General features: G+C 30.8%; 2 protein-coding genes across 2 annotated transcripts; both read right to left on the bottom strand.

The window, feature by feature from the left end:
- Position 1: 1 nt before the first annotated feature.
- LOC130443149 (39S ribosomal protein L44, mitochondrial) lies at positions 2-3,868 on the bottom strand. The gene is made up of 5 exons (XM_056777645.1): positions 3,737-3,868; positions 3,430-3,672; positions 3,174-3,373; positions 1,682-1,985; positions 2-118 (listed from the first exon to the last, which is right to left on the bottom strand). The coding sequence occupies exons 1-5, from the start codon at positions 3,807-3,809 to the stop codon at positions 33-35; spliced, it is 906 nt and encodes a 301-aa protein (XP_056633623.1). The 5' UTR covers positions 3,810-3,868; the 3' UTR covers positions 2-32.
- A 2,334-nt stretch (positions 3,869-6,202) lies between these two features.
- On the bottom strand, positions 6,203-18,735 carry LOC130443167 (uncharacterized). Its single transcript, XM_056777667.1, has 3 exons — positions 18,422-18,735; positions 6,545-6,733; positions 6,203-6,459 (listed from the first exon to the last, which is right to left on the bottom strand). Exons 1-3 carry the CDS (start codon positions 18,543-18,545, stop codon positions 6,320-6,322), a joined length of 453 nt encoding a protein of 150 aa, XP_056633645.1. The 5' UTR covers positions 18,546-18,735; the 3' UTR covers positions 6,203-6,319.
- Between the last annotated feature and the right edge of the window lie 1,282 nt (positions 18,736-20,017).

Here is a 20,017-nt window from a genome sequence, read left to right as displayed (position 1 = left end):
ATTTTTATTATCTAATTTTTAATAATACAAATTTAATCTTTATTTACATGTTTATGTAGCCTCTGAATTGCGTCAATCGCCGCAGTTTCTTGCGCTATTTTGGTACTTTCGCCCCAACCTAAAACAATTACAAATTCACTTAAGGTCACAGGGGTTCAAAGGGGCATACTTGAGTTAATTTGCATATAAAAAAACCTGTAGATCAGTATGCCAGTGTATTTTATTACGGTTTGTTGTTAATTATTTATATTAAAAAATGTATTATAGCGAATATTATTCGTTATGGTAACAATGAGTGATATGGAATTGGCCACCACAAATGTCAAATCCAGAAATAGTAGGACTAATTAACAACTTGTCTCTGTTTTAAAATTGTTTGTTCGGTGTCTGATTTATATTTATCAATACAAAAAAATAAAGATTTGTCGTTAATAATATATTGTTTCTGTGATTGTATGAAGTGTTCCTGCACTTCATGTCAAATTACGCGACTTTCTTCTGTTGCTATTATAATTTACCTACTACAGTATTTTTTCTTTATAAACAATTCCAGTGCAAAAAATTCGGTTATTTTAATAATAGTAGTTGCTTTAAAGATTCGTTTCGTTTAATTTTTTCGAGTTATATAGAGTATATGTATCATAATCCAGGGATTCTCAAACTGGGTCATCAGAGTTCAGCCAAAATTATTCACCATTAGCTAATAATCGTTATCTGGTAACTTTCCTGGAATTTATATTGATATTGAATGAATACAAAATCTATTTATTGTAAACTGTCAACTAGTCCGTCAAAATTCAACATTAAAATACATATTTGAATATTAATAATATAATACTAAGAAGTATTAACATAAAGAGGAAATGGCTAGAGATCAATTAGAGTACCTTACGATATATATTTTCTACCACAATCTTCTAGAGTTAGAAAATACTACAGTTGATCCTTTTTCACTATTTTAGAACATCTTACCATCTTACAGAATAAAGGCTCCTGAAGGCAAACTCAGTGTTCATGAATCAAGTCTACCTGTTGAGTAGGTCTTGCAAATACTGCTCTAGGTGGGATTATATTGGACAGCTTCAAAAAGCATCTGCCGTTGTAGAATTTGTAAATCGGTGTCAGGTTAGCGACCTTTTTTCTATGCTCTAAGCTGTCGCAAGTTACTGATCAACTCTAAGTCGCTTATAAGTCTAATTGCTCTGTTCTGTATGTCCGGAAGCCGAGCTCCAAAGATAAACTAATCTGGGCATTGTGGAGGATATGAAGCTGTTGCAGAGTACACAGCTTTTTGGTTGCCACATGACTATACCAGAACATATTGCTTTTAACCTCAACACCCAACAAGCAGTGAGGGTGATATTTTATGTCCAGAAACAACCAAATCCTGAGCTGCAGTGTCAGCCTTCTTTGTAAAAACAGAAGCCTAATAATCAACTCAATCAGATTGCTTCCATTTAACTCCAGAATTTTTTTAAGGGTATTAATGGTGGTGGTCTGTTGCTGCTTACAGATTTGAGTGTCAAATCATAAAAATACAAATCAAATTAATAATAATAATGTGTACAGTAAATTATTAAAAGCTATTTCCCTGACCTATAAGATTGTATTGAGAAATAAGTCTTTTGAAACAAAACAAAGTTTTATTACAGTGACATACATTTTATCAGTTGATACATACCTATTCCCAATAATTTCTTATCATTGTACAATCCTACTTGGTAACACGCCATGATAGTATTAGAACCAGATACAGCACACAAACGAGGTTCAATATCAGTGATGCCTTTTTCTTTTAGTAACCTTGTTAGGTATTCATAAGGATCTTTGAGATTCCATATCTCGTATACATTTTTTCCATTAAGTTGTACCAAAACAAAGTCTTTAACGAAATTTTCGGCACGTGCTAAATCTTGAGAACGCTTCAAAGCTGCTACAACAGCTTTAAATGTATCACTTAAAGTTTTAGATGTAGGTGGATACTCCTGTAATATTACATATACTAGATTAAAGATTCATAGGCTTCTAGAATGAAGAATATTTCAAATAACTTAATAACCTCCACAGTAACAGTCTCAGATAAGAAGTTTATATTAAATATGTGAGAGATTTCAACAAAACTAAATCATTGATTAATATAGTATCCATGACATGAACCATGAAGTCGGCCCTGTTAGGTTATGATGTAAAAGTCTAAAGTTTGGCGAATGCGCTGGTTCTCGGTAATTATTTGATATTGTTTTTCTACATAGCGATTTGTTTATATTGTTTTTAGAATAAATTTATATGAATGTATTTGTTTACTTTCTAGAATTATTTGAGAAATTCTTTTTAGTATAAATTCCTGCTTGTTTAGCAGCGAGAAGTCAGTATATACTTCAATGTCATAGTGAACAGATCGAAATAGTAAAAAGTAACAGGTGAATTCGAATAAGTTATATAAGTAGGGAATAGTTAATTATTGTAAATAGTGAGTAAGTCTAGTGTGTGTCTATAAATTAAGTAAGTAAGTAATTAAATACCATGTTTGATCATTAATAATCTTTGTGGAGAGTATGATTTCTGTGGCGCCGCAATCTGATGAATTTGGCTTCATTATGCCAAAATAAAATGAAAAAGAAAAATAAAATTTTTTGATATCTTGCTTTGTTTTCGCGATATCGACACTTGAAATCACAACCAATCAATAGTTCAGTATGGCCTTTAATACTTAGTCTAGAATAAATATTTTACAGCTGTAAATTTAACAGAGGCCTTGTAATTTATCAAAAAACAAATTTTTTTTTTATTCAATTTTTATATAATTTACCTTAATATTCGAATAATATATATTACAAAGAACAGATTGCTTCACCTTATGTTAGTTTATTTGTAACCCTCCTTTGGACTAAGAGCAAGTGACTTATTTAATAAAAAATTCGTACAACATACCGCCGATCTCCATGTTTTTAATTGAGCATTATGACAACCTTACCAACTACACCATTACGGTATAGTTGGTATGAAATAAAGAGAGATATCTAAAAATTTTATTATTCATTTTTCACTTATTTTGGGTTGATTCACAAAATCACATAGCCAAATCCTGACCCTACATAAATTGTACTCATGTGTAATCAATGTAATTATCCTTTTAATAAAGTGAAAATAATAATTGAAACCTTTTCACTTACATCTGTTAAAACTAAATCTTTAAGACCAATATGACTACCTATATTTGCCAACATTTCTTCTTCAGTTAGATATCTTAAAACTGCATCTACAATATCTTTTGGATAAGTTTTATTCAACTCTGTTTTTAAATAATCATTAATTATATCTTCCCCTTCTTGAACTAACTCGTAATTATGTTTCAACTCCTCTGAAGGTGTTCCTAAACAATTTTATTATTACTTTATAATTATATATAAGTTGTTATTAGGCCCCTACCTTTACGTTGAGCTTTTACTTCTTGTATATTAGCGTATTCTCTTTGTACAAGGGCTTGCTTAAGTAAACTTCTGTCCAATTCTTCACCTAGACGTTTTCCAAATGCGAAAAGTTCAGCATCATAATTCCACTCAAGATGACTAGATCTCGGTTGTTCAGGTTCTGGTCCCAATCTTTCTTTTCGTCTATACAGTTCTTTTAAAGTAGGTGCTACCCATCTATGGATATGACGAGATGGTATCTCTAGTAAATAAAAAAATGTCGGTATGAATAGGGATAGTAGAAAAAAAAACATTTTTATATCAACCTGTTATTCTGAGAGGTTTGTAAAATGATATACATTGTCTTATTACCCAACCGGTTTTTGTCCAAAAAGCCATTATTATTCGATTGTTTACTTCAAATGTTAAACATGTGTATATGACATTAATGACAATAGTCATCTACATTTTTTTTGTTTTTTTGGTCTTTTACTAGTAGCATGGAAGACATATTGTATTGTTATAATATGTGTCTAAAGATTTGATACTAATTCAACCGTGCCTCAAATTTAACCTGTGAACTGCTCAATGTTAGAAATTGTATTGTTATAATAAGTGTCTGGAGAATGTAAAGACGTGTAACTTATTTGAACCCTGCCTCAAATTTACCCTCTATACTTTTTTTTATCTATGACCATTACAACGTTGGGAAACAGTTCAAAACGTAATAATGTGAATGATTTTCTTTCATTAACATTTTATTGTAGTTTAGTACAATAAAATTATCATTTTGTATTTGAGAAGTTAAAAAGAGTGGTATGTATAGTAAGTACATTTAGATGTTCATGAAATGCTGTAGAGGATATTGGTGCATTTATGTAACCGAATCATATTTGTATGGATTATGATTGGTTCTTGAAGAACTGGAATTTGTTTTTTTCCAATTATCACTATACATAAATACACATTTTTGCAAGAATTGGAAATTGATTTAATTGGGCGTATTTGATGTAATCTATCATAAAAATAAAATTAAATTGGAAATATATATTTTGTTTTCTAAATCTATAAATTTTGTGTCAAGTTTATTTAATTTTCGGTCTTCTTCGGTCATCACCTCAATTTTAGAATTTGCCACCTTTTTCCTAAGATCTCCTTTTTATTTTCATAAAATTTCTTCAATACTTCCTTTGAAAATTGATCCCAGTTGAAGACATTACATTAAGTATATTTGGAATTTTATTTCCAAGCAAGTGTTTCTCTATGTTTGTTGTTTTATCAATTTCTTTATTATTAATTATATTTTTGCCCCAATTATGTGAACCATTTCATTTTCACAGAAATTAGAGGATCTTTTCTTTTTTGCAACAGATCGTTTTTCATTTAATAGATATTAGTTTCTACCTCTTACACACTAAAGTAAAATTGCACCAGTAATTAGTTATCCCACAAAAAGTAAATAATAGACAATAGGCAGCCACTTTTCACTTTAGCAAATTTGAAACAAGGAACAGAAAAAGACATATAACAACTAATAGTTTTCTATATAAAAAATTATAAAGTTTCAGTTCAAACGACTGACAAGTTTGAGAACTCATAAAAATTGGTCAAGTAAATTAGATAATTGGCAAGTTATATGACTTTTGTAAATATATTTTCAATTATAAAACCATGAAAACTGTATTTAAATATGTAATTTACATTTATATATAGGCACTTCTTCATCATTTTCTCATTCAATGTTTTGAGAGATTTAGTTAGTTAATTTAATATCAATATAAAATCTTCATAACTTTTTTCGTCTTCACCTTTTTATATATATATTTCGTAATGATTTGTCTTGATTTTCTAAGAAAAGAACCCTATAATTAAGACAAATCAACATGAAATATAAAATCTTTATAGTTAAATCATTTTTCAGTTCACATCATCAACTTAACTTAATGTCAATACATTCATCAATTATTTATAACCATCTTAAATACAAAATAATATTAATAAGATATACGCTTGTATCAACTATTATGTATTTATTTTAAAATGATTCCTTAGTTAATAATACAGGGAGGGAGATTTGTATATGATTTGAAGGTTATGTGTTCAAATTAAATCACTTATAATATAAATTTTGTGATAGAATTTCATTTTCACAAATTCATGTAAAGCTTGATCAATCTGTATGTTAAGTTCAGTATTCATCACATAACTATCTTATTAACTATTTACAGCTAACCATTCTAAGACCCCCGTTTCTGTAAACCAATCATTTTTTCTGACTTCCGTATTAAAAATTTTTCTGAGCTTAAGGATTTGGAAATAAAACACTCGCCGATATTTACAAATACAACAAGTATTCGAATAATATTGTTCGCCACCCAGCAAACATGGCCGAACTGTCAATTACGTCATTTTGGAATGGTCCATACGCCGGCAACATAACAAAAAAATGTACTCCCGGAAGTTCTAATACCAACATACCTATTTTCAATAAAATTTTCCTAAACAGAAAGTTAAATTTCAACTATGGGTTGATATCACATGGTGCAATGATAAAAAAATTAATCGGTTAGTTAGTTTTAAACTGCTGTTTAGTTTTAACAGTAATTTAAGCAGAACGCTACAAGTGGTCATAAAATACGTACACGATGACATTCGTTTAAATGTTAATTATATTAACAAATCTTTAGTGATTGTTGTTACCTTAAAAAGGTAGGTAACAATCTCAACATTCTTTTAATTGGGATAAGTCATTCACTTTATCTGGTATTGAAGGCATTAAATAAAACTAGATATCTACGACAACCTTTTATTAATTTTTATTACAAAAATTTTCGACTGTTAATGATCTTCCAACAGTTTATTCTAATCGTAAAAAGATGAAAGACGGATTATCAGCTTTTTTATATTAATTAAGCTTTGGTTGTGGTTACTGCTGCGTCGTCAGGAACTGGAGCTACAGTTGGGATTTCAGGGTATTCCAATTTTGCACCATCTTCGCATTTGAAAGTTGGACAGCAGAATGGGAATGCGGCTGTTTTGTTAGTTTTCTCTGAAAAGAAATGAGAACAATTATTTATCTCCAGATGAAAAATATCACATAGAGCTAATCATGTAGGTATTTAGAGTAAAATTACCTTCGTCAAGTTTGCATTTTGGATTGGCCAAAGGAAGAGGTCCACAGTCTTCTACCAACTCCAAAAGACGAGGTGGTTTGTCTTCAGAGACGACGCAAGTTGAACGACCACAGAAGGGAGTAAGGTCCCAAGTTTTACCTGGTTCTACAGTGGCACATTTAGTTGAAGCAAAGCACATACCAGGGAAATCTAAAAATAAGAAATTTATGTAAAAATTGTATCATAACATAATAATAGATAGAGTCGAACAGAAATCAAAGCACCAGTCTAATTGAATATATTTTCTTGTCAATATCTTGTTTATTAATAACTTGAAACGAAAGGTTGATCATCCTTATATATTTATAAGAAATATAAAGGATAAAAATATATACAAATTACTGTAAGAAAGTCGTTAAGTATATTGATATCGTAACGACAGACGTACCGTTAGGTACGGCCAAATTCATTGACGTCTATCACATGATTCGTCAACATCGAGTAAACAATTTAATAACTGTTTGGAATTAATTATTATTAAATGAAAATTAATAACAGCATTTAAATAAAAAAGTTGGCATTCAATATAAAATTGAAAATATAATTTACATAATTACGTAATTGGGAAGATAAATTCACTATAGGTACCATGCGCGAAAAAGAAAAATAAATAATAAATGGTAGGTAAAATTAATAGAGAAATGGATGAAAAAAAGGATTCACAGTATATCTAAAAGGAGAAAAATTTCTTTTACATGGCAACTTAATTTGATTGAAACATAAAAAATATATTTCAATACATTTTTCACAAATATAATTTCGAATTTTATTAGATTGTTTGATATGTACATTCAATTATTGAATTTTCTTCAACATAAGTCCAGTAGTCAAACAGTTTTAATTCCAATCTTTAAAATTTCATCCATTTAGTGGGTGTATTTTCATTATTACTTCCAATGCAACATTTATGGTCAGTCGTACAAAATATTGTGAATAAGATAAGATTTTCCTAAGAGAAGAAAGTCTTTATTTGGAATATATTCACACATTTTGATAATTATGGTACATTTTCATATATTTCAAGCCAGAGGACCCGAAATAATCTGTATTGTATAATTTAACATTTCAAAGCAATAAGTATACGTTTAAAATGGCTATGACATCCAACTTTTTCTATTTTCTCTATGTAAGTGTTATATAAGACGTTTTTTTAGTTAATAAAAGGTAGTACCTAGTTATTTCCGCAACTACTCCAAACAAGATAGAGCGATATTTGTACCATTAAATCAAGTTTCATAACTCACAGTTACGTTGAACGTAAAATAATTGAACGTAGAAACATATCAATTAGTGAAACTGCTTGAAATTGCAATATTTTTCAATTAGTTAAATTAATTCGAAAGTCTTGTTACAGTTATTTGATGTCGGTATTTTCTAAATTCTCAAGTTTCATATAATTCAACAACGTTGCCAAAGTTCGAGACTAGTTTGAAGTCGAGTACATGTAAAAGAAATAAGTTGTTGATATTCTAATTTTAGTGTCTATGGAATATTAACTATTTCGTCTGATTTAAGTTACTTACAAAGTTCTCAATTGGTATTCTTTCCAAGTTATCAACAACTTTTTAAGTTTTACTTTCGGTTCTAATTCAAAATAATAATATATGCAGAGTCGGAGCTATAGACACAACCGATTCGACAATCTCACAAAACATAATAAACTTGATGTTTATAAATCACGAATCGGAACCATCGATGATACATTAAAAAAATTAAATTATGTTAGTTTTACACCTAGATTCTTTCAAATTATACAAAATGATATGAAGAGTGTAACATTTACACAAGGCATTGTTCATCTAATGCCATAAAGTATTACAATTGAAAAAAAACTGATTCAATCTGTTCCAGATTAAACGAAACGAACATATTGTTTATGTCAATGAGAATTAAGTTCTCATTGGTTTACATCAAGTTTGAAAACACCATTGTTAAAAATCGTACTTGCTGAAAGTACTATAACAATGACTGAACGGGAAATTGAGTTTCCGTCATAAAAGATTTCAAACACATCGAATAATAATAGAAATTACCAATGCAGAACAACTATTGCAATTAGTAGGTTAATTTATGAACTGTAGCATGTGTACAGTTACAATAGGGTTTAACGGATATTATGTTGAAATACAATTCCATATTAGATGTTGGAAATTGTTTATGATAACGAAATTAGTGTATTTATTATATTTCTAATAATTCAAATTAGACTCTACAGAAATGAACTCATGGTCAGTAATAATTGCCAAGAGACTCAAATTCCTTAAACCTTCATGTTGAAATTTCACTTCCTGTTGTGATGTAGTTATAAAAAAATAAATATCTTGTTTGTATTCGTCTTTTTAAAATAATTGTTTCGCCTTGTTTTCTTCTATATAAGTGTTGCGAAATCGTGTACTGAATTTAAATTCTATCTATAATCAAATCGCCCAACACCTTACGTAATATACTTTTCTAAAATTATAAACATCACTTATATCTATTCGCAACTTTCTATTTATAAGTCTAAAGAGAAGCTAATTGTTGAATTAAATCTATAAGGACAATTACATATTTATATATATTTCTTTTTCATTGCCACATGTTCAATTTAGCATATTATAAACTATCCCTCGTAACAGTTTCTGCTTTTCGCCACTCCCACTCGCGATCTTCTTTACTTTCTCCACGGTTCCGTTGAAAATTGCAACATAATTTTGCATACAAGATCGAATGCATAAACTTCCAAATAAATTAATATCCCACAGCTGTACGACAACAAAAAAAATTAAGTGTGTCACTAAACGATATAAGTTTAAAGTAAAAGTTGGCGAAAGTGTTTTTGTTGCCCTTACAATATGACGTATCAATGCCGGCGATTTGCAAGTAATTCAACGAAAGTAAGTGACTCACAATGTATACAAAGTGAAGTGTCATTCAAAATTGAAACCACCCACGTTTAAACAAATTAAGATTAATAAATTATTACTGCAGAAAAAAATGTTATTATATTGAACAAATTAGGAAAGTTTTAAATATACGGAAATAAATGATTATAAAGAATGAGGAAAACTGAACATATAGTTTACTTCATTATATAACCTGAACTGATGATTTTTAACATCTTCGTTTTTAACATTACAGACTGGGTAGTAGTAATAAATCTTCTAATGTACAGTAATTAAGTAATAGTAAGACATTGTCTATATAATATAGAAAATGCCAAAATTTTAACAGAATATGAAGTACTGGTTGTCCACCTATTAAGGATCTTTACAGGTGCTATAAAATGATCAATTAGGCAAACGATGAAAAAGAAGAATAATCATGTGATATTTTATTGATTTAAATTTATTTCTTCATATAAACTATTAAGTAAGAGACTTTCAACTAGGAGGAAATCAATTTTCCGTTATTTCGGCGACAGAGAGGAGAAAGGTTGCAAAAATCTGTCATTGGTGATTATGATGAAGTGATATACCTTTGTAAATATTAAAAAGATAAGTGGGGACAGGCAATGAACTTTGTAGTCCGGACTAAAGACTAAAGTATTCTATTTATTAATGTCAAAAATTATATATTGTAAAATATTTTAATAAATGATATGAATTATTAACCGCGTTTAGTGAATTTTGTATAGAAGTGTGTAGCAATATCAGTATTAAAGTTTTTGACAATTTAATTCTAATTTTGTAATTTTGGCCTCGTAAATTAACAGGACGATGTTAAAAATTTTGGCGTGTTTCACGGTAAGATATACATCCTTAGTAACCACACCTATTTATTATAAAAATATTAATTAAAAGAAATCGCACCCATCCATGTCGGTTTATACCTAAATTATTTCTGCAATTATTCAAGCTTGTCTATTATTATGTATCTGATATTATTTATCTTGTGCATTTATTTGTATGTAAATTTCTATGATTTTGAAATTAGCATACAAGTTGCACGTCCTTCATTGGATATTAAATTGAGGTGATCTCATTTTCCACATATTCGTGTAATGATCTAAATGCGAAGGATGAAAAGGAAGTAGTTTAAGCTCATCTTTTGGAATATGAAAAAAAATTGCAATGTATATATTAGAATAAATATTCCACCAAAAAATATTCGTCAATCAATTTTTCTAATATTTATATTCTAATGAGTTCAAATAATAAAAACAATCTGAGTTTTTAATATTTCCATAGTATGTTCTGTCGCTCTAAATGAGTAAAACACCGATTTTTTTGTTTAAATTTAAAAACAATCTTTTGAGATATAATGAAGAGACTTTGGAATGAAAAGTAATGTACTTAAAAACGACTAGCACACTTGGGATAATGAGAAAACTGGAAAGGAGAATTTCAGTTCTCCCACATCGATTTGAAACCTTGACCTCTAAGTGAGGTACTTGCTCTACGAGTTAGTGCTAAAATACTTAATCTAATTAGAGATCTAGAATTGCTGCTAGGGATCCTATAGGCCACTAAAAACAAAGACTACGATTTCCAAAAAAACCCTAGAATTGGATTTCGACTGACTAAGAATGTCTACTATCTTAACAACCCAACGAATTTTTAGCCTAACGTGGACTATTCTTTACAGGCAGATTGGCGTTATGTTCAGGAAGTAGAGGAGTCACATATGATTCTATGTGCAACCTATGCAAGATTACAGTTTTCAGAAAGCCAATACCAACCCACCTTGTCTACTTGGATAAACACCACATCGTTTACTCTGGCCACCAAGATCGCCAGATCTGTGTTCAATTGAATATGTTGGATTTATAAAAGCAATGCTTTCTTGTGAACTTGCAATTAAATACTCGAAGAAGTCCACTGTATTATAACAGAACCTAGTTGCATAAATGATGAGGAATGTTGACTTATGAAACAGATATGATTCTTTGTTGGTTGGGTTAGGTTCTTATTGGTGAGAACATTTTTCGTCTTAAGCATAGTTTGTTATATAAAAACACGTGTTGAATTCTCAATATTTAAAACCAGTTTGTTGAGAATGGTGAAATTTTGACACGAAATATATTTAAAAGAAAACATTTTTTCTGGTATTTTGTTAAATACAAGGTTCATAATATTCATAACCTGACTTTTTTAACAGGAACTATCTGCATTAAATATTAATGTCACCATAAATATATGTTTTAATTAATGTGAATCGATAAGTATTTTTGATTCATCATTCATATACATATTGAATATAAATGCATGACATTTAAATAATTTATAAATAAAAATATTCAATGAATAATGTAGAACAAACATTCTAATATAGTTTACATATTTAGAAAACCAGGTAATTATAATATTATTTTGCATTTTTAATATAAAATAAAAGAATATTTATAAATTATTTCAAGTTTACGTAATTTTTACTGCATTTTAAAATTTTTAAGTTTCATAATAAAAACGAATTAAATATGTAAAACTGAAATGTTAATAAGGATATTGGGAAATTGTGGTTTTAAAACAAATCCTTGAAGTATTCCGACAACATCAATCAATTGAAATATCGATCTACAAATCGTGCTAATAAGAAACTTGAAATATTGTCAACGTTAAAATTTTTTGCCACAAAATTGGATGGATCACCTTGAATAATAAATGCATTTATGGGACGGGCTCAAATCAATAATAATAATTTCTACACAAGAACCTGAGATATTACGAATCTGTATATAGAACTGAATCCATTTGCTTTAGTAGAGTTGAAAAGATCTGAAAGTAATGATAATAATTTCTTTGAATTCGAAGTGAAAACATTTACTGTAAACCAGATATATCATATTCCTGCTACTTGTTATGATTTAAAAAATTGTGATTACTATTCTAAGTTCATTTAAAAGCAAAAAATATACGCAGAACAGTGAAGTATGCGTATTAATTTGGATATAATGGATGGTTTCTCTCTCTTTATAAGACTTATTGGAAACTATAAGGGCAGGTAGATCATCTATCAGTAAACTATTTGCAGTTTTTCTATTATTTCAATCTTTATTCAGCCACGGTCATCGGAATATCCAGAGTAGGTAGATAGGATGTGATCCTTTGGATGACCTTGGAGCTTTACACAAAACATATTTCTTCTTCTTACGACGCCGTCTCCTTACGGAAGTTGGCGATCCAAAATGGCTATTGTCGCTCGAGAAACCGCAGTTCTGAAAATTTCTGTAGACATCTGTCCGAGCCATCTGCGCGAGTCTTTCAGCCATGAATTTTGTCTACGACCGACCGTTTTCCATTGATCTTCCCTTCTATTAGCAGACGGAGAATCTCATATCGCTAGCCTCTAATTTCTAAGTTCTTTATGTTTACTAAATTGTTGTAGGACCTCTATGTTTCGACCAAGATATCCGCAATATTCGCCTGTAGGCGTACATTTGGAACGTATCAATTTTCTTCTATGTGGCCAGATCCATGGTCTAACCTTCGCATCCATACAGAATAACAGGACAGATGTAACAGCAAAGCGTTCTGGTCCGGAGTTCCAGGCTGATGTTGCGGTTTGCCAGAAGTGTCTTGTTGTTCAGAGATTTCAGCGCTTGCTGAATTTTTGATCTGATTTCGAGTTTTGGATCGCATTGCTGGTTGACGAGCGTGCTCAGGTATCTTAGAGATGACACTTGTTCAATGATTTCTCCATGGAGTCTTGGGTGGCGTTTCTTTGTATTTTTGAGAATACCAATAATTTGAACTTGGACGTATTTATATAAAGGCCGAATTGTTCACAACATTCTACAATAACGTCCATAAGAGATTGAAGTTCTAGTAGGCTACTGGCCACTACCACGATATCATCTGCGTAACGAAGATTGTTTATAATGATCTTTATGCCTGCAGTTGTATTCTCGAGGGCTTCGCTGAATACTGCCTCAGAGTAGAGGTTAAATAGTAGACAATACACATCCTTGTCGCACGCGTCTTCTTGGTTCTTCATAATACAAATAAGGGAAATAGTCAAGAAGTGTACACGATTTTTTCTCGCTTGACGTGTCTGCAATATCACAACGACGTTCTCAACACTGTAAAGGCCTTTTTACACCATACCAAAGGAACGCATACTACAAGAATTAAAAATGTCGCACATCGATGGCGATACCTTGCTTCATGTGGTTGTTCATGCAACATTATTGGTTCGTCAGAATAGTTTCTAGATTTTGTTTGTATTTATTTTGAATAGTGACGATTTTGGCAATAGAGTGAAACGTGGCCTTGAAGATAAAAACGATTTCGATGAAGAGAGTATAAAAAAAATAAAGATCCTTCGACATATAACTAGTCTAGATTTATCAAAACCAGTAAAAAATGGTTTTCTTATTAATCGTTGCAGTTTATACTCAATCTAACGGAACGTATCTTGTTAGTTACTATTCTCTCTTTGAAAATATGAGTAAGTAATTGTAGTAAAAGTTGAAAGTATTCAGTTAATATTCAGGCAAAGTCTTTACATAAGGCCCCATCATCTGCTCTTAAATTTGTTAGTAAACTAAGCGTGGATCGTTCTGAAATAATTTTTTTTCCAACAACATTTCGTCGTTCGTTGTTTACGTGCTTGCTTGGTACTAAATATGCTGTTGCTAAAATTTGTTGATCATTCGTATTCTATGGTGTAGTGCAGACCGGAAACGCCGTTTTTTGTAGAATAATTTCTTAATATAAATAATTGTCAAAGTGTAAAATTAAATCATGTGTTGGAAACTTCCCAGTAACTGTCTCGACTATTATACTCTATTTGGAAAGAGCGTAAAAATGCTCATGAAATTTTTAGTACGGTACTTTGCGTCCAGAATTTGGAATATTTAAATATGCTAATGATAAATAACTAACTGGACTGAGATATATTTTCCCCATAATTGACCGTACTAAAATGTAATCGGTTACCTAGATAATCCGAATGGCCATCATTTTCTTTCCAAAATTGAAGGATATCTTTTTTATTTCTCTATTTTAATACCTTCACACCAACCTCTGAATCTCCCCAAAAGTAAGAAGACCCTTACGATGTTAGCGATGACTCGAAGTTGTCTACGCGTGTTCTTAATACTTTTGCGATATGTTGGAGTTTGAATTCAAACTGAATCTCTCTAAGATATAATTAATACAAGAAACGATTCAATTTAATAAAATTAATACATAATGTTCCAGTGTTTAGTAACTTTATTTAATATTTTGTTTTCTCACTTTCCTTTTTTCCTGGGTATACCAGCAAACAAAATGGCAGATTTTGGAGCAGCAAATTAAAACACCAAAAACTTTTACAATCTCTAAAAGTGAGGGTTTGAGTAATAAGGGCATAATTTGGTCGTATTTTTTTGAAAATATACGCGGTGATTCAGTGACTGTTGATTCTGCAGAATATTTGAAAACATAATAGATAATGGATGCAGCAAGATGACATAACCAGTCATTCGGAGAGGAGATATCCGATGGATTTCCGGCAGCTTAGACCATCTCTAGCTGATTTCTTTTTATGGGGTTTTCTTAAAAGTCGAGTCTAGGATAATACTCCAGGGGAGAACATTCAACAAGACAGGAGTCATATATGCCAAGGAGTTTTCGAATATCTAATGGATAGTATTCAGGAATGACAGATGTGACTTAAACGAAATTATTTTAGAGAAATAGTTTCCAATTTCACTTCTTCATATTAAATAAATATTTGTTTCAAAACAATGTGTGTTATTTTTGCCGTGGCAATTTCAAAAATACAATAATTTATAGCCTACCTTATATAAGTGTTTTTTGCAATCTGGAATCAGGTCGATTATCTATGTCCTCAAACATCGTGTTTTCAGTTTCATTTCATTTTAGGTGTTTTAATATAATAATTATTGAATTACTAGCTATTTATGAACACACGTGTAATTTACAACAAATTTCTATACGAAAAAGTGGAATAAACAATTTTTAAAGTAAAAAAAAATGAAATACAAATAATCAGCTGGTCGCATTTACTAACAATACACTATAGAATGGAAAGGCATGACCTGATTACTTTTATCACTTTTAGAATAACAGTGAACGGAATCCGGATTACTTTCCAAACAATCAGATCATGATCGAGTTGATTCGATCATAGTATCCGAATGATCAAGCTCAAGTACTCTATGAAAGTTTTATTTTGAAACCATTATTTGTTTTGTGAATTGAACCAGAAAAAATTTAAAAAATATCAACAGCCGTTATTACCTATTGTGTCAATTCAATGTTTTAACGGAAACTAGGAGTTCGTCGATCTATAACAATCGTTCTGCAATTTATTGCATACAATGGATTTGAAAAAGTGTATAGAACATGATTTTGAATGAACTTTATTGTGAAAAACCGTTTCCTACTAACTAAGAAGACTTTCACTTGATGTTTATTGATTTTAAACATGATTTAGATATACTCAACTTCAGTTTTTTTTATATTTTTTGAGTTTAGACCAGAAAAATGTCTCAGGTTTAGGAATTTCTTTGACTTTAAATGAAATTACTTGAGGATTTAACTTTGAAATAGTTTATTCGGGTGACATTAAAAGTTCATATTTAATTAAAAAACAAAATAAACATTCAAGACTACAAAAAAGTGATTGTACAATGAAATTAAGATTCTTAGGTTGAGATATGGTTTCATCAGGTATAGGTTAAAATGGTTCTTCTAAAAAAATAGTCTGAGATACCAAAAAAGACAAGATGAACTATTTGATGTCATTAACTGAGTAAAAATGGATGCTAGAGTATTTTAGATATCAATAATATGGTAAAATGGCATCAAAATGAATTTATTGGAGCGTTTAGCAATCATGTGTGATCATGGAGAAGACTCAGAACGCGACCTTGCATCAACAGCATAATATTAGACTGTAAATAATCATCATAAGAAGCCTAGCAAATATCAGCCAGAAGCAAGCAATGAACGCTCCTTGAAAAAATAAAAGAATCCAGCTGATCTAGCGAGAGTTGGATGGGAAGTAGATACAAGAAATCTTAGTTGACACCAGGAGAAGATTCAAAGAGCTGAGTGCACACCCCAGCACTTAATTAAAAGAGGCTAAAGTTAAGAAAATAGCTGGACCACTTCAAGCAGAGAAGACAACAAGATTAACAAGAAGGTCTATTAGAATGTCTACTAATTGGTAAATATAAGAAGGATTTCGAGAAGAGACATTTTAAGGTAGGTTCTAGTCTAAGGCTAAGAATCTTGCCTTTCCAGAAACATATACCCAACGAGAAGATATGAAGAAAATAAGCAATAAGACTGATGACATCATCGAAATTCATCGTTATTTGAAGATGTATTCTGGAAAGAGTTTCTGGATTAGTATGTGTGGACAACATGAACCACAGAAAAGAATCAAGAGTATTTATCAAATAAATCAAATTTTTTTAAATATATTAACATTGAAGTAAACAAGTTTCGAGAGGTAAATACAGACACATTTTTGGAACCTCCGGGGTTGACCATTTGCACAACAAGAGGATATCTACAAAAACCATGAGTATTGTCTGCTACAGAAGATATTCATGAAAAAGTTTCAAGCAGAATCCTTTTTTAGCTAAAATAGCGTAATTCCTAAACACCATCTGTCTTTTATTTTGTTTTTGTAGGCTCGATTTGAAATACTAAGGGCTGTCTCATGGGAGATTTCGGTTTTCCTATGTAAAAATGCAGTAACATGTCATTACTTGTTAAGACTAGTCTTCCGATCTATGAAGAGTGAAATTGCTTTACTTTCTTTTAATCATTTTTTCTTTGTTTATTGACAACGCAGTACTTTTTTTAATAAATAGTATGGAGTGCGACAAATATGGAATTCGCGTATTGGAAACAAAAGTTTAAAGCGGTTGTGCCAGTGAGGAAAAAATGTGAAATTGAAGAAAAAGACACAATTGATGGGCAAACGGAACAGCGTTGGTTCCATCGTTTTATTAGTGGAGATTTGACCTTTGCGTGAGGTTACAAGGGAAGCAGTACCGATTATCGGTTTCCGTTGGACCTTCTAAAGATAAGTCATCACTTAAAATCATTAGATAAGATCAATAGAAATTGTCGAATAGAGCCATACAAATTAACTAAGATTCAAGCGAAACATCGAGTAGAGGTCTGTGAACATCTCATTGCCCTGCCGAAAAGAAAAAAATGGATTTATCTAAGCAAACCGAATATGGGAAATCAGTGGTTTGACAAAAGGCACTTATCAGAAGCCGTCCCAAAGAGAGGTCTATTCGAGCGAAAATTCTTGTTGTGCCTGGTAGAATTATGAATGTTTGGTGTACTTTGACATCATGATGATCGAGCTATCGCTACGTGCGAGCTTTTATCGGAGAAATAATCATGTTTATTTAACCGATAGCGAATAAGATCGAAGACCTTGGTGTTATTGAAGCATTTAGTCCAGACTTTGCAACGTCAGATTACTCTTTATTCAGATCCATGGCAAAATTTTTGCGTGAGGAAATATTGGAATCCAAAGAAGATGTTGAAAATGTAGTGCTACAATTTTTTGCATCTAAGCTCAAAGAATAGTTTTACCAAGGTCTCAAACAGCTTGCTGAACGTTAAAACATTAGAATACGATGGGCTATACATCAAATATTAAGGCTTTTTTTGTATGATTATTTAATGAACAAAATTAAAATTAAAAACCAAAATTATTCATGAGATACCCTGATATTTAATTGTTCTGAGAAATTAGTCAAAAGTGATATTTTAAAAATTTAAATGATTAAATGATTTAATGATTACGTTTAATAAAGAAATTCATTAAATTAATTTCAATAATTATTAAGTATTTAATGTTTAAAATTGTAAAAAAATAATTATTGATATATTAAAATATATTTTCAAAAAGAAGTATAATCTGAATGGAACTTACCCCTAAGTACGTCAGCAGGGATCAACCTCCTGTAAGTTTTGATTCCATCTACGGTCTGTTCGGTCTTTTCATCAGCAAATACTGTGACCAAAAACAAAGCAGCGAACACTACGTAGCTGTTCATGTTTGTAAAGTCAAGGTAGTAAGTTGTTGAGGGTGCCGACCCCTTGGTTTTTGCGAGTTATAGAAAGACTGAATCAAGTTATGGTTCCAAATGGGTTTTATAGTTTTTTTAAGTGCATACGCCCCACCATTTGCTCTCAGTTCTTTTCGCTCGAATGCCGGCGTTTAGTGATTGTGTTGGTTGATGGAAATATACGAGAGCGAAAAGATATTTTGTTTTTATAGACAATGCGTTTAAATACAGAGTGATATCATTAACAATAAATGGAAAACATACAGGACTGGACACCCTACATTATAAGTTTTTTTTGTCCTACAAATATTTAGTTTTTAGTTCGTGTTGTATCGCGTTAATCAAATCAAATGTCTTGTATGTAGTACAATAAATATTTTGAAAAAATTATTGATAAGATTTTATTCACGTTGTAATATTACACAATATAAACTTTTTGTCAATAATAAAAAAACGAATTCTAAACACGTTTTACAACATTACAACTAGTGTTGCCAAACTTTTTAAATGACTTTCCTTCACATGATCAATTATAATTTTTTATATTCTCCACAACTGTGGCGGGTAGATTTGGTGATGGGCAAACTATTTTGCCAAAAGAATACCGACAAACACGAGAGTGTGCGTACATCCACCCCTTAACAAAGCTCATGGATAGATGGGAAACAGAACATTCCAACTCTGTCATTTCGAATTCCCGTAACGTGATTCCTCTCTCCTAAGTTCTGTGAGTGATTTAGGGAAGTCTTTTTATTTTGAAAGGGTTAACTCTAGTGGTTATGCAATCCTTTTCATCGTATAAAGTCTGTATGTGTTTTCATTACCGCGTTTAGAACCTTTCTATTCTTTCTTCGTTGAGAAAAGCTCTAATCCGCGTGGTCTTTCACCTTCTCTAAAGTTGTCCCCGATGTAGAACTATGGGGGTGTCATATTGCGGGTTAATAAATACAATATACAGAGGTCGAAATAAGTCTGGTAATAAATTTTCATCAACGAAAAAAATGCAGCGTCCAAATAAATTTATTAAAATAAATTACAGCAAAGGATTCATAAAAAGGTAACTGTCAACCATGTCCAGCTATCCGCGAATATTTTTCGATAGCGTTGCCGGACGTACAATTTGTATAAGTAAGATTTAGTCTAAAAACCTTTAATTCTGGCAACACCGATTATGTTAATGATGTTTTTGGTCTTAATTACTAAACGCAGAGGTAGGCAATACTTTAAACAATAGATATAATCGATTGCATAATTTAAATACTGAGCTGGGCATAAAAGTAATAAATATCAATAGATTATTTCACTTTTATATTTTGACAGAAGGGTGGAACCTTAGTTCTCATTATTCTAATATGGTGTTTATTTATGGTACACAGAATATCTATGGACTCACTTCAATTAGCTACTCAGTCAAGTTTATCTCAATTATCAACTCTTGCTAGGCATTTTGTACATTTGTT

This window comes from Diorhabda sublineata, chromosome 4 (genome assembly GCF_026230105.1).
Source record: "Diorhabda sublineata isolate icDioSubl1.1 chromosome 4, icDioSubl1.1, whole genome shotgun sequence".
NCBI classification, from domain to species: Eukaryota; Metazoa; Arthropoda; class Insecta; order Coleoptera; family Chrysomelidae; genus Diorhabda; species Diorhabda sublineata.
The sequence above is the reverse complement of the archived record's forward strand: the minus strand, read 5'-3'. Positions and strand labels throughout refer to the sequence as shown.